The 15,501-nt window shown below is 35.0% G+C and overlaps 1 protein-coding gene across 2 annotated transcripts in view; it reads right to left on the reverse strand.

Annotated features, from left to right (window-relative positions):
- LOC115881087 (protein abrupt-like) overlaps positions 1-15,501 on the reverse strand; it is a 103,524-nt gene that overhangs the window by 76,311 nt on the left and 11,712 nt on the right. For both annotated transcript variants that reach the window (XM_030898463.1, XM_030898454.1), the window contains exon 2: positions 7,945-8,251. In XM_030898463.1, the coding sequence (XP_030754323.1) occupies positions 7,945-8,040 (96 nt within the window). In that variant the 5' untranslated portion in view covers positions 8,041-8,251. The remainder of the gene's footprint in view (positions 1-7,944; positions 8,252-15,501) is intronic.

Here is a 15,501-nt window from a genome sequence, read left to right on the forward strand (position 1 = left end):
AACAATTTTTGCGTTGTACATTAATAAATAAATTAATTAAAAAATAACAGTGCCGAGGATTATCGCGGAATAAGTCTATGAAGGATAAACCGACTTGTCATTAATAATATTCGTCTGTGTTGTTTAAATGTCAATGATGGCGGATTGATATTTTTTGTCTCTATAATTAACGGGATTTTGGTACAGAGCAATAGAAAAACATATTAGAAAGTTTGATCGCATACCTATATGTAGCTGCATTTTTATTAAGTATTTCTTTAAATTAGATTTCCCATTCTGAGAATCAATTCGGGGATACCGGGATCATACAGAGTGAATTTTCTACGATGTTCTCTATGGGTATCTCGGAAACTACTGGAGATAGAGAGTCGGTTAAATGGCGAAAGAATTGCAGTTTTGTGAGGTCATAAATATGCGCCTTTCAGATTTTTAAAAAAGTTCATGGTTTATTAGATATTTCGAAAAAAAAATTCCGCTATTCTAAAAATTGTCCTTAATTCCATTATAATATATTTTAGGCCCATGAAACTGGTCCACCTCTTTCCTGAGAACATCCCTGAGTTCGCATAATTATGGTGTAATTAATGTTTAACATTTCTTTCATTATAGGGGGGGGAGTGTCATAATGAAAGTCATATGAATCCACTGTGTTGATGTGCCAGTCTCTAAATTTAACTTTTCTAACGTGCCTTGAAAACCGTTCTCTAAAAAGCGTAAGTAACGTTCACCTGTTAACGTATTCTCGAAAATGTATGGCCAAGAAAAGTTGAACCAATAATCCTACACGCTTTTCTTCATTTGGGAAATTAATATTTACAATTTTTGTTTATTTTAATTTACAAAGTTTGGATTTGACAGTTTTACATTTCTGAGAGCAACGATAATTGAACTTGTTCCCATGGCTAACTAAGTGAAATTGTTTAAAAATGATACGAATTGGCTATAACTCAGTAATTTTTCGAAAAAAACTTATTATAGCTTATATCGCTGAAAAGCTTAAAAAATGGTGCTTTTTATGAAGTCATGGCCAACTATGGTTTCCATTTAAAAAAAACATATGTTTGTGCAATATATCAAAAAATGACAAGCTTTAGAAAAAAAAATGGAGAACACAATATCATTAAGGATGTGATCATCTACAACTTTTATCTGAAAACTTTTTGTCTAAAATAGATTATGGAATTAATGGAATTAGGGGCAATTTTTAAAATATGTTTTTTTTTCGAAATATCTAGTAGCTGTGAACTTTTTCAAAAATCTGAAAAGCACATATTTATGACCCCAGAAAATTGCAATTCTTTCACCATTTAAACGACTCCATCTCTGTCTCCAGTAGTTTCCGAGATACCCATAGAGAACATCGGAGGAAACTCACCCTGTGGATTCTTATCCCGGGATTTCAAAACGGGATCCCGATCACGAAAATCTGAAACCCTACCTCTAGGAGTCTCACAAACTTCAAATTTTGAATTTTAGCGTTATTTTACATTAGAATTTATTTATAGAATATTATTTATTATATATGTTTTTTAGCCAGCCCGGCGGCGCGGCCGCAGCTCAAGCAGTTAGTGTGTCGATCTGCGATGCGAGAGATGGGATGGTACTGAGTTCGATCCTCAGCCAGTACAGTCGCTTTATGTATTTAAATAAAAATATTGATTTATTTAAATAGAGCGATCAGCGAGCCGCCACCTCAAGGAAGGCAATGGCAAGCCACCGTGAGTATATTGGCCTTGTACAGTAGGGTGGATCGAAAAATCGAAGTTTTGAAAATCGTTTTGGAATACTGCGCAAAAGTTGCCAATTAGTATTAGAAAACTAATATATATCTATTTAACGTTTTTCATTTTTTTTTCATCTTCTGCCCTCTACCGGGCTTTAAAGAAAGTAAAAAATACAAAAATATAAAATTTTGATTTTTAGCCAAAATTTCAGGTAATAAGTAACTTTAGTAATTAGAAATAATATATCTTATTGAAATATGACATTTTAACCCCCCTACTCAGTGCACCCTATGTACCAAGGTCAAACATTTTTTTTATAAATACCCAAATATTTATACACTTTAACAAAAAGTTAAAAATGTGTATTGACAAAAAAAAAATATTTTATGTATTCAGTATTGTTAAACAACCCAGAACTCACCACGGGGAAGTAATTGCTCGGCGAGTATCATCCCACCCTCCCTCATCCATTTATTTTTGCTCACTTATGCATCTCTTTACTGACTGAGTGTGACAGGGAAATGCAGCGATGTCGATGATTGTTTCAGAAGAACTAAAAATCATATTTTTCAAATCATCTACTTCCAAAGTTTGGAACAATGGGGGACAAGTTATTTTATTTTTTTGCCAATCAATTAGATCAACATAGTCATCTGCGTCAAAATTAATTTGTGGGATAATAAAAGGTCGGATATTACGTGAACGATTGTCTTGATTGCAAGCTCTCTTATATGGGGGCGAGTGTCATGTAGCATACATATCAGAAGATTTACGGGATGGACAAAATAGGCATTTCTTTGCATTACAGGGTCTATAACACTTTTTAAATCTTGCTCTAGGTATCGGTTACTTTTTATTATTGTCTGTAAAACATGTTTGGCACCATTTACACATGAAGAGTTGCATTTAATTTGACAGCATAAAGGAGCATAAACCTTGACAATAAATTTGGACAGTTTCTTTAATTGTAATGTTGGATTTTCGGTTCTAACATAAAGACTTAAGGTGCGATTAGCCAAAGTGAGCCATCAAGAATGACTTAACTTTCCTGGGCTCCGGTTTAATAAATCTACGGAGCACTCACCTGTAGAAACTGCAACACAAATTTCATACAGATATTTCTGATCGGCACTTAAGTCAAGAAAATCCACGTCTGGTAAATCACAGTAAATAATGGTATAGTTCACAACTGGCATATTTTCGCACTGTTGTATTTGATTTCCAATAGTTCCTGCAAAAGCTCTTGGACCTAGGGTTTGACCGTCAAGCTTTTGAAAAAGATGCGTAAGAGGTAATTTTTATTATTCTATATTATATCTATATTATAGACCAATCTTTGTAAAGCGCGTCCTAATTTTAATTCTAATTGAGAAATTGCACCATTTTTTTCCTGTATTCACCACGGTTCCGTCACATCCTACTGCTACTAGTTCTTCTAGGTCATATTCTTTACTTTCTAAGAGGTTCACAATACTTTGAAAAATGCCTAGAGCCGATCCAGAACTGGGAACTGTATGACCCAAAAATATAGAACCCGGTTAGGTTGCAGTTAACCGGGTACACTGGATTTTGTACACTGGATTTTACTCTTGATACTGTCCTAGGAAGTGGAAGGCAATTCATGATCAATTTCTAGATCTGTCGATGACTTTCGATTTCTTGATAAATTGATTTTGCTTTCATGTTGGATGGATTGTTGTAGTTCTTGCCGTTTTATATCTTTTTCCGTTCTGCTGGCCTATCAGCTTTGAGGTTTCCATTATGTCAATTTTCTCAATAACCATTTTTCTAAGCGCTCTCTGATCTATAAAAAAAACTGTTCATTTTTAGGTACCTTTTTTTCCTTTTCGCAAGAACATTGGTCAAAAAATTCGTATTTACATGCGCTGATATCAAACAGGCGCGTATTTTTGGTTTGAAATTCAATTTTTAACAGCCGGTAGAGACCAGAAGACGTGATTTAATCAAAAAAAATTTAAATAAACCTTTTTATCAACATTATTAAAGGTAACTTTTGGTGAGTATTCCAAATCGATTTTTCAAAAAAAATTTTTTCATTTTTAAGGGCTGGTAGAGGGCAGAAGATGTGATTTTATTAAAAAGTTGTAGCAACACTTTTTTATCAACATTACCAAAGGCAACTTTTCGTAGGTATTCCAAGTCGATGTTTTAAAAATTTTAAAATTTTGAGATTTACGATCCACCCTATTTTACAGGGTGGGTCAAATTCGACGCTTTTAAATGGAAACATCCTTTTCTATAGAAGATAGACGAAAACTAATATCGGTGTCTGCAGCTCAATTTTCATCAAAAACATGATGGTGACATCCGCACATCAATATCTGTTACCGTTTCGGAGTTACGGGGTGTTTTTCAAAAATGTGCATTTTTAACAAATCGCTGTTACTTTTTTGCTATGGAAAATTTGTATTTCTATGAAGACATTTCCAAAGCACCCTTTTACATAGAATTTAATGGTTTAAGTATAATTTTTTTAAAATTAATAATTTAAGTGTTATCAACAGAAAAATTGATTTTTTATTTGGGACACCCTATATATATTTAATTAACTGAAGATAATTTAAAATTACCTTTTCAAAAATATAGCACACTTGATATTTTGTTATAATCCCCTTCGAAATACAGAATTTTTAAAAGTTCGTCACTTTTAACTAGTAGGCTTTGGACCCCTTATTGATGATATGCCTTTAATGGAACTCGAAAACATATTTTTCCAGCAAAACGACGCATCACCTCTGAACGCTGAAGTTATCAGCAAATTTTTGCAGCCAATTTCAAGAATAATTGGATAGCTAACCAAGATCTCAGCCGTTGGCCGTCGAGGCCGCCTGACTTAGTACCCATGGATGTAATCCTATGGATATATTTGCGGAAGAATAAAGGTCCCTTATTCTTCCGTATAATCTAGACAAGAATTAAAAATACTTAGCAGTTATGAGAGGGTATCTTTCACCCCCACTCAGTTAATGAATACCGCGAGAAATGTTCAAAAACTGCCCCGTCTGCCCATAACAGAAGACGGTCGATATATCGAACACCTCTAGCAAAAGCTCATGTCTTGGTTTGCTACTTATTTTTATTGTTATTAGATATAGTTTAAATGTGTTGATGTTGGTTAAATATATTTTAAATTGTTATAAAATTCTGCATCTCTCATAGCAAATATTATTTTCGTTTTAATTGATGCTCACAGCTAGAATTTTTTTGCATTACAGCCGGTGCCGTTCAAAGCCTACTTATTTAACGCGGGCGAATTTTTATATACTCTATATCTCGATATCAACTATGTTATATTTTTGGAAAGGTAATTTTAAATTCTTTTCAATAAAGTAAAAATATACAGGGTGTCCCATATAAAAAATCAGATCTTCTGTTGATAATTCTTAAATTATTAATTTTAAAAAAATTATACTTAAACCATTAAATTCTACGTAAAAAGGTGCTTTGGAAATGTTTTCATAAAAATACAAAATTTTCCATAGCAAAAAAGTTACAGCGATTTGTTAAAAATGCATATTTTTGAAAAACACCCCGTAACTCCGAAACGGTAACAGATACCGATATGCGGTTTTCACCATCTTGTTTTTGACAAAAAGTAAGCTCAAATAGTGCCGTTCGGATTCGGCGATAAACCCGAAGGTCCCGTAGGTCCCGTGTACTTGTGCCAACGCTCTGTATAGAGTATGGCACTGTAAGAAGATTTATAGCGTTAGAATTTTTTTTGTTAGCATTTAGCCTATAAAGAAAAAAAATCATAATTATTAGAAGTCAAGCGTCCAGTCGCTAAGGTAACTGCCAATCCAGTGGACACAAAGTTGCACGAATGAGTTTTGATTAATTTATTCCTCTTTTAAATAAGTATTGCTTTTTTAATAGTCAAAAAATTCGTCTTCAAATGTCCTCCCGATAGTTAACAAATTCAATATTCTTAACTAGATTGAAGACAAGAAGTAAAAGAACAGGACTTTTTACTTTCGGTTGTAGATATGAAAAAGGTATAATTACTGAGCATGGGCGTTCTGCAAGTCACGATTACCAACAGTTTACCAGCCATTTGACCAGCAATGAACCGTCTTTAAAAAGACCGTGAACTTCACCAATTACCAGTTGAAAAAAAACACGTTGATTTAAAGCGTATTGCAGATATAATGATAGATAAATATTAATACTCATAAACACTTTTTTTGGATGAATAAATACAGGGTGTTCCAAAAAACATGTGCCATCTCTCTTGGGGAGATTCCTCACGTAAAAATAATATTTATTTTTCATGTCAACATAGGTCCGATTCTGCTTTATTTCGTAGCTACAGGGTGTTAAAATCTTAATATTTTTTAGTAATTCGAATGAAATTTTGAAGGTAAAAATTATTATAAGTGTTGCATATTTTAATGCTAAAAAAGTGTCGATATCGACATCGGGGACGTGCATATGGGTTATCACTGGAATATTTTTCAAAAAAAAACATGTGCGCAATCAAAATCGCGTAGGTGGTTTAATGCCAATTAAAAGTTATCTCTCGATATTTTGTCGAATTCGGCCTTCTTGATGAGATAAACGCAATTTTATTAATCACGATTTAATAAAATTAAAACAAAAATAAAATTAATAAATTATATGTTTTACTTAATTTATAATTAAATATTATTACTTTCAGTCCAATCTACCGCAATTTAAAATAAAAAAAATAATGGTATTTAAAATAATTACAAAAAAACTAATTTAAAAAAGTTTTAACATCCTGTAACTCTAAAACTATGCATTTCCATACCCATGTTTATAAGAACTTTTTTCATATTTTTTGATGAGGAATCGATGAGTACTTATTTAAAGCTTTCGCAAGTTAATGATGTTAATTTTTTTAAAGGTCGCTATTAAACTTGGATTAAGGCAAACTAATAAAATTCCGTTTATCTCATCAAGGATGCCGAAATAGTCAAAATATCAAGAGACAATTTTTAATCGGCATTAATATGCTTACACAATTTCGCTAACAAGAGAAAAAAAGTCAGTGGCGTACATGCTTTTTTTAGAAAAATATTCCAGTGATAACCCATATATACGTCCCTGGTGAATATGTCGACATTTTTTTGGCTTTAAAATATGTCACATTTATAGTAACTTTTACGCTCAAAATTTCATTCGAAACGCTAAAAGTACTTGGAAGAAAATTATAATAAATCAACAAAATATTAAGACTTTAACACCCTGTAGCTACGAAACAAAGCAGAATCGGACCTATGTTGATATGAAAAATAAATCTTATTTTTACGTGAGGAATGTCCCCACGAGAGATGGCACATGTTTTCTGAAACACCCTGTATATTATGATCTATAGCATATAAAAAATAGTAATCAATATACCTTATTCTTTTCTTGGAAAGCTGCTCTTAACTTTTTTTTCTCTTTTCTCTAAATTTAAAAAAAGAACTTCCCACCTGCTTCAAATACTGTATCTAATGTCGAAATTATTCGACAGATGTTTGTGCAAAAATTACTAGGGACATAAATTTGAAGAAAGCACCTGCTCAGATCAATTTTACGAAATTTATTTTTTGGAAAGAACTAACGATTGCTTTGCAGATAGAACGAGTATTTTATACGTCTACTTTTAATTTAGTTACCATTTTTTTTAAATAAACACTGTAGAAACTAGAATATAAGGTTTATTTATAAGTTTTCATTATTAAAACTCATAGTTACTTGAACAGTTTTAATCATTTGCTGATGATGCAACATAGTTAGAGAAACGCGCGTCCAGTGCAAAAGTAAAGTGTTTTAGTGTATTAGTGTTTTATTTTGCTGTTGTCACACCAGGTTCTAACCCCCAACTGAAATGATTAGCTACTGATATGTCGTCTAAATAAAACTACATTTTATTGCATACAAAAATGAACATTTTTGACATGCAAATTAAATAAGCAACGAACACTAATCACTGATTTGGCGCTCGGTGGACCTTAAAGTTAGGTTAATGTCTAGCTATAGCTCTAGCAATAGAAAAACAGCCTACAGCGTGTTTTGATTGCTTTGGTTTCACTTTTTTTCTCTGTTTGATTAATGCGCATCTCACGGCTATGAATATTTTGATTTTAAAATTGAATGTTTTACAGTTATCAAATATCAACGACATCTAAGCTATGTTATTATTTCGTCGGTATTTGATGACTAAAATTATTAAAAAATATTAATGCCTTACCTCGTCCCTCAGATGGCGAAATGAGGACAGGATGGACGAGTGGAAGTCGTTCCATCGCAAGGAGTACTGCTGTTGGGGGGAGGTCTCGGCCCCCATTGGGCAAAGGGAAGGGGCAATCTCTACGCCAATGATGGTGCCGGTTCGCTACCACGTTCCGCTGCTAGCCACGGAAGCGGCGCGCTGGTAGCCGCTACCGCTGCGCTTCCTGCTTCGGCCCGTCGCCGCTACAAAATCATCTATCTTGTACGTGGCGATTGTGTGGCGCCAGTGTAGCCAAGAAGATTTCACTTCCTCATCAGACTCATTTCTGAAACAAGAAGATATGTGATTAGTAAATTGTTCCAACAACATCACCAAACATTAATTATGTTTATTGTTTGTTTTAATGAATGTAGAATGTTTAGGAGGGGAGTTAATCACCACGACCGTATGTTGAGTTATAACGAGTTATAACTCATCGTACAGTCTCAGGGCCTTAACAAAAGCCAGTATATAAGACGGCTCCACAGAGGCCAGCTCTTCATCCTCGACATCAGCCGTACCAAAGTTCATGGCACGAACGGTCGTCGTCTCGGCGCAGTCAATGATAAGGTTTTCTGGTGTTTCCCCATTTTCCCCACAGAATCTGCATTCGCCGTTGTTTCACAGCTTCAGCCTACTGAGGTGTTCGTTGAGAAGTCTTCCAGGTTCTTCAGTTCCGCCTTTAGTTGGTTTCCTCTTGGAAAACAGAACGGTTCTGGTACAGTTAATGGAGTGTTGCTATGTGTAGACAGGGATTTACAGGGGAAAATAGGAATTATTGTCATTAATATGATAATAAAGACACTCCTCGATAAAAACTATATAAATTTAAACTAATTATTAACATTTCCAGCTTCTGCGTACATTGTTTTCAGCATTGTTCAACATTCTCGTTTGTCTTAATTTTTATTTCGCTCTCCATTATCAGATTTCCGGGCAATAAAATTTTTAGGTAGCCCAGATAATAATTACTTAGGTAGCTTTCGAAAAGAAGAACAAATTCCCCTTCTTTTACGGCACAACGGCAGTCGTAAAAGGAAGAAGCAGAAACGGTAATTGTTAATTAGTTTGAATTTTAATTTGGGAATATTTTCTACCTTGTTTATTATATTGATACGCATTTTCGTGTGTGTGTGTGCTGGGTTCGTGAGTATGGGAAATTTTTATTAAATTATTTTTTAATTAACAGGTGTTTAAAAACCGTCGTGTGATACCACTAACAAGTCCGTTAAATACATCACTAACTGTTTAAAATATGCTTGATGTTTTCTTTTTTTTGTGTCAAATCTAAAAATACCAGTCCATATAAAACCAAATACCAGTCCAAATACCAATACATAATAATGCTTTTAATGAAAGATACTTTTAGCAGTAACATACAGGGTGTCCCAAATTTATTGAATGGTAATTTTCATGCTTTTTCCCACCACTTTATTTTGGACATTATATTAAATCGATCCAAAGGTGAGGTGGTGAGTTGGAAAAAAACCTAATATTAAAAGAATAAAAACAAAGTAATAACCTGCCACCTCAATATAATATTGTCTAAAAAAAATGTTAAAACTCTCATAACAGAACTAAAAAAATAATGGTACATAATCACTTAAATCTATTATTTTGTGCTACAATTCGGAGAAGTACCATTTAAATTCTCTAAAAATTGAAATAAGTTTTGCGGGATTATCGTTACCCAACCTTCTTTATTAATTTGAATGCCATCTACATTATAGTTTAAAACAAACAACCATGCCATAACGTGGTATACTGATGCTTCCAAAACCAAAGCAAAGCAGGGACCCCAGCATCCTTCAAGCAGAAATCTACGCTATCGAAAAATGCGTACAATTTATCTTAGATAGGAACTATCGAAAACAGGAAATAACCATCTTATCCGATAATCAAGCAGCACTAAATGCGATCAACTCAGTAACCATCAATTCGAAGTTGGTCAAAGAATGCCTACAGAAGCTGAACAAATCAGGCAAAGAAAATAAAGTCCTCCTACTCTGGGTGCCTACTCACCAAGTGATAGAAAGCAATTAATATTTTACCCGTCAACAAAGGCCGACGCCTTTAAGGGAGTAAGTGAGCCCAAGTGCCCATCTAAAAGACTCAAAAATTGCCCCAAAAGACAATTTTTCAAGAAATTCCCGAAGATTTTGATTTACTGAACTTATTTTATATGTCTATTCTATTTTTAAAATATTTTTTAAATATAATTTGTCCTGCTCCTAAGTCTTTCTACGTCCTCTAGTTACATCAGTTTTTACTGACCAATACAGGAGTTAGGCAGGGATGTGTCTTAGCGCCTCTTCTATTCAACATATATTCATGGCAGCGCTCTCTATTATAGTGGACAGCAAATTGCAGGAAGGAGGAACTGGTATTAGATACAGGTATGACGGCGGTTTGTTCAATATAAAAAGACTCAACACGTCCAAAAACACGTATAAAATTCTTCATAGAACTTCAATATGCTGTTGACTGAGCTCTAGTTACAAAAACGTTACAGCAATTACAAGAAATGCTGAACACATATACCTGGGCATACGAGGCTTTAGGCTTTAAGCTGAACATCGATAAAACTAAAATCATGTGGACTTCCCCGGAAAATCATAACAGTGCTATAAAAATCGGAGAACTATTATTGGAATATCTAACAGAATTCAATTGTCTCGACAGTTTGATGTTGGAAAAGGCCAATATTGACTCTGAAATTCAGCAGAGAATTAGCAGCGCCTCAAGAGTATTCGGGAAATTAAAAGACAGGGTTTTCTACAATCATGACTTGAGCACAAAAACGAAACTTACAGTGTACCGAGCAATAATAATCCCCACCATGTTATATGGAGGCTAAACCTGGGTGCCTTACCGGCGGCACACGAACACATTAAACAAATTGCAACAGGGACACCTTAGCCGACTGTTAAGAATCAAATGGTACCACCATGTCTCAAACGTGTCAGTCCTTGAAAAAGCTAGCTGCGAAAGCGCTGAAGTCATAATTACTAAATCCAGCTTAAGATGGGCTGGCCACCTATGCAGGATGCAAGAACCGCCTTCTTACCTGGCAGGTAAAACTTAATGTCCAAACTAAGGAGTAAGACAGAAGACTCTACAGAACTGCCGTCAGTTTGCCAGACGATCTTCCGTTTTAACTGACAGTTAACACGTTAAGTGTAGACGGAACTTTACGACTATTTCCACTGTTTGTCTGCATACGTTCACACAGGCACACATACATAATAAATTCGTGTGGGCCGAAATTCTTTAATTAGACCGGTAAAAATGTACATGGGCGCACCGTAATGAGTTTGGTAATTATTTTTCGTAAGTCGGGTAATATATCTGGTGAGCTTCGGAGCCGGAAATTTTAATGAATCATTAACAGTGATTAACAGAGTGATTTTTTTCTTCCCGGTGGCCAGTCCAGTCGAATTATATGCTTTTATTTAATCAGAAAATTGTTTACTGATGGGTCTTCAGGTTAAACTAACTGTTAATAAGGAATGAGTAATATCTACATCAAAATTATGTTTCAAATATTAGCATTATCATTCTTAGGCGTTTCAATATTTTGTTTTTATTTATACATTAATAAAACATTCTTTCAGATTATTAAAATCCTATTTGCGTTTTTGCAAAGCTGAGAAGCGAAAAAAAAAACATAGACAAATACTTTTAACGACCTACCATGTTCAATAAAACATCATCAAGTACACACATCGCACCTGACACAAAAAGAATACATATGATGCCATTGCAAAGCAAATAGCGTACAACTGGTAGGAACGTTGGAATATATCGATATTTTATCTAAAATTATCGATATTTTTGGATATCATAGCCGATATATTTATTTCTCGATAATATGAACATCTCTAATATCCACAGGTCATCCACAGAATGAAATCGCTCAAGTGGCAATGGTCAGAACACCTGGCAAGAAGCACGGACAACAGATGGACCACAAAAATTACAGCATGGTACTACAGCAGAAACAACATGCCGAACACCAGAATTTATTTAAATGGAGAGGTCATCAAGCAGGTCACGCAATTTAAATACTTGGGATGCATGGTTAACCAAACGTGGGATTCAGATCAGGAGATCAAATGCAGGATCGAGCAAGCAAGAACAACTTTTCTAAAACTTCACAGATAGGAACTTGAACTTCGGCCTTAGATACAGAATGGTAAAGTGTTATGTCTGATCCGTTTTGTTATATGGAGTGGAAGCGTGAACACTGAAGGTAACAACAATAAACAGAATTGAAGCCTTCGAAATATGGACCCTACGACGAATGCTAAGAGTATCCTGGGTCGACCGTGTGAGGAATGAAGACATTCTCAGAAGAGCTGGTCTAGAAGAACGCGAACTCTTCAAGAAGAGGAAAATAGCCTCTTTGGAACACATACTACGTGGAGAACGCGTCACTTTCCGCGTCTAATTCTCCAGGGTAAAATCGAGGGGAGCAAAAGAGAAATAGGCCGAAGGAAGCTATCCTGGCTAAGAAATATTCATCATTGGACAGGCATACAGGACTTCCAAACACTCCAAGTCGCTGCAATAAATAGAACCATCTGATGAGGAAGAAAAAGATGAACGCCTACGCACGGCACCTTAAGAAGAAGAAGATATTTTATAACCATCAAATAAATGCAATATTTATTTATCTATTAAATTGTGGCATGGCAAACTAAGATATGTGTTGAAATCAGATCTACCAATGTGCTTAAAGAGGAAGGTGCTCCATCAGTGCGTTATGCCAGTACTTACATAATATGGCGCAGAGACACTTACACTGACGAAAAAGTGCATAGAAAAAATCCGTCAAGCTAATACTAGAATGGCGGCCAAGACAGGATGCTCTCAGAAACAGAGGCAGACCTCCGACAAGATGGTCTGATGACTTAAAGAGATTTAGGGGAACCTGGATACAAGTGGCACAGGACCAAGAAGAGTGGAAAGGTTTGAGGAAGGCCTACGTCCAGCAGTGGACACTTCAGGCTGGTTGATGATTATTACATTTGCAAATTTGTATTAATATATTTGCCGCTGTATCGAAAGAATTGCCGAAAAAGGTATGCAGGTATCGACATTTTCTCTAAAAATTGCCCTCCCTAATAATTGGCTCATCTAAGAATCCCATATGAAGCAATCCTTATAAATAGCCGTATTAGTAAGTGACGTGTACCGAAAAATCTTACAATTATTGCCATTACGTACCGCCCACCGTATACGGAATTTCAATTCACATAAATTATGTTGATTTATTTTATTACCGATATTTTCGATACTCTTCGAAAATAAAAAGCGGAGACTACAAATGAGACGAAGAAGAGAGAAAAAAAGGCGTGGGTTTCGAATTTTTTTAACGGATAATCTGAGCAAAAACCATTTTACTGCTCGGTTCTTTTTTCTTTCTTCAAAACGAAGCCTTTAAGTTGATTATATTGCACTAGATTTTTTATAATTTTTTTAGCCTAGCTTCAAGTTAAATTGGTTATGCATAGAACCAGAACTTCTTCTTAAGGTGCCGTGCAGATTCCTGCGTAGGCGTTAATTTTTTCTTCCTCGTCAGATGGTTCTATTTATTGCAGCGACTTGGAGTGCTTGGAGGTCCTGTATGCCTGTCCAATGATGAATATTTCTCAGCCAGGATAGCTTCCTTCGGCTTATTCCCCTTTTGCCCCCCTCGATTTTACCCTGGAGAGTTAGACGCTGGAAGTGATAGCGTCCTCCACGTTGTATGTGTCCTCTTCTTGATGATTTCCAAGAGTTCACGATCTTCTAGACCGGTTCTTATAATGTCTTCATTCCTCACACGGTCAAACCAGGAGACTCTTAGCATTCATCGTAGGGTCTACATTTCGAAGGCTTCAATTCTGTTTATTGTTACTACTTTCAGTGTCCATGCTTTCACACCATATAACAAAACGGACCAGACATAGCACTTCACCATTCTGTATCTAAAGCCGAAGTTCAAGTTCCTATCTGTGAGAGACATTCGAAGTTTTAGAAAAGTTGTTCTTGCTTCTTTGACCCTGCATTTGATCTCCTGATCTAGGTCCCACGTTTGGTTAATCATGCATCCCAAGTATTTAAATTGTGTGTCCTGCTGATGACCTCTCCATTTTAGTAAATTCTGGTGTTCGGAATATTGTTTCTACTAACAGCCATAAATTTAGTTTTTCTTATATATTAATGTTTAAACCCAGTCTTTGGCTTTCATTGATAACCTTATTTAGAAGGATTTGGAGATCATTTGAATTGTCTGCCAATATCACTGTCTAATGCTACGTCTACATATAACGTTTTACCGGCCAAACAAAACGGAAGACTATCTAGAAAACTGATGCTAGCTCCCTTGAATTCAATGGTACCACCATGTCTCAAACGTATCGGTCCATAAAAAAGCGAGCTGCGAGAAGGCTGAAGTCATGATTACTAAATCCCGCTTAAGATGGTCCGGGGCCGGTCATGTATTCATGTATGCAGGATGCAAGAAAACCGCCCCGCGAAATCTCTTCTTTCTGGTGAGCTTGTAGACGGTAAAAGGAACCGGGTGGACAACTCAGATACAAGGATATTTTCCACGAAAACTTAAAGGGGATAAGCATGCAGTAACAGAACACAATGGAGAAGAAATGTAAACGCGGATTTTTAAGATAACAATGACAACCAAAAGTAAAGTAACAAAGTAATGAGATTTTTGAATGTCCGGAGTGCGGAAGAGAGATAACATCACGTATCGGGCTTTTCTGTCACAGGAAAGCTCATGAAAGAAAACGTCTTGCGTAACTATCTTCTGATGCGTATTTAATACTCGTCAGTGAGTAATGCAGTAAGTAAGGATCAAGAGCCAACAATTAAGGTAACACTATTGTATGCACATGGCGGAAAAATAATGTTATAAATAGGTAAATATCAATTTCAATTTTTTTTTTAGTTTTATACTCAATTCAAAAATCTAGAACATATAAATCTTAATAAACATATTTCTCCAAACAGCATATCACCCACTTACGAAAATACCAATTATTTGCAAAGCACACGTTTAAAAATAAGCATAATAAGTATTCTCCTGACATTAATAATCTAATAAAAACGGTGACAGTAATATAAAATCAACCGTTAGGTACTAGACAAAACTTTGGAAACACAAACTGGAATTATTGTGCAATTTAATTTATATATACTAAGAATAAAACGAAAAAAAAAATAGAGAAGAAACGAAAAGAGAAAAATGTAAACAGAACGATAAATTACATGAATTAATTTTTCTATTTTTACTTTGCGACATGTGTCGGTAAGTTGAGTGCGTAAGTTCGTTACTCAGAGTGACAAAACCATACATAGATATGATTAAAGTGACCAGACGTCTGTATCTAAAAGCTAATATCGTGTGATGTCTCTATTTTACAGCTACTCCAGTTTTTAGTACCATATACGAGATACAAAAAATATATAGGTGGCGATAAAAAAAAAGTGGTAAATAAGTGGTAATAAAAAAATATTAGTGGTGGCTAATAC

This window comes from Sitophilus oryzae, unplaced genomic scaffold, assembly GCF_002938485.1.
Source record: "Sitophilus oryzae breed Bouriz unplaced genomic scaffold, Soryzae_2.0 scaffold_1107_pilon_pilon, whole genome shotgun sequence".
In the NCBI taxonomy this organism is placed as follows: domain Eukaryota; kingdom Metazoa; phylum Arthropoda; class Insecta; order Coleoptera; family Curculionidae; genus Sitophilus; species Sitophilus oryzae.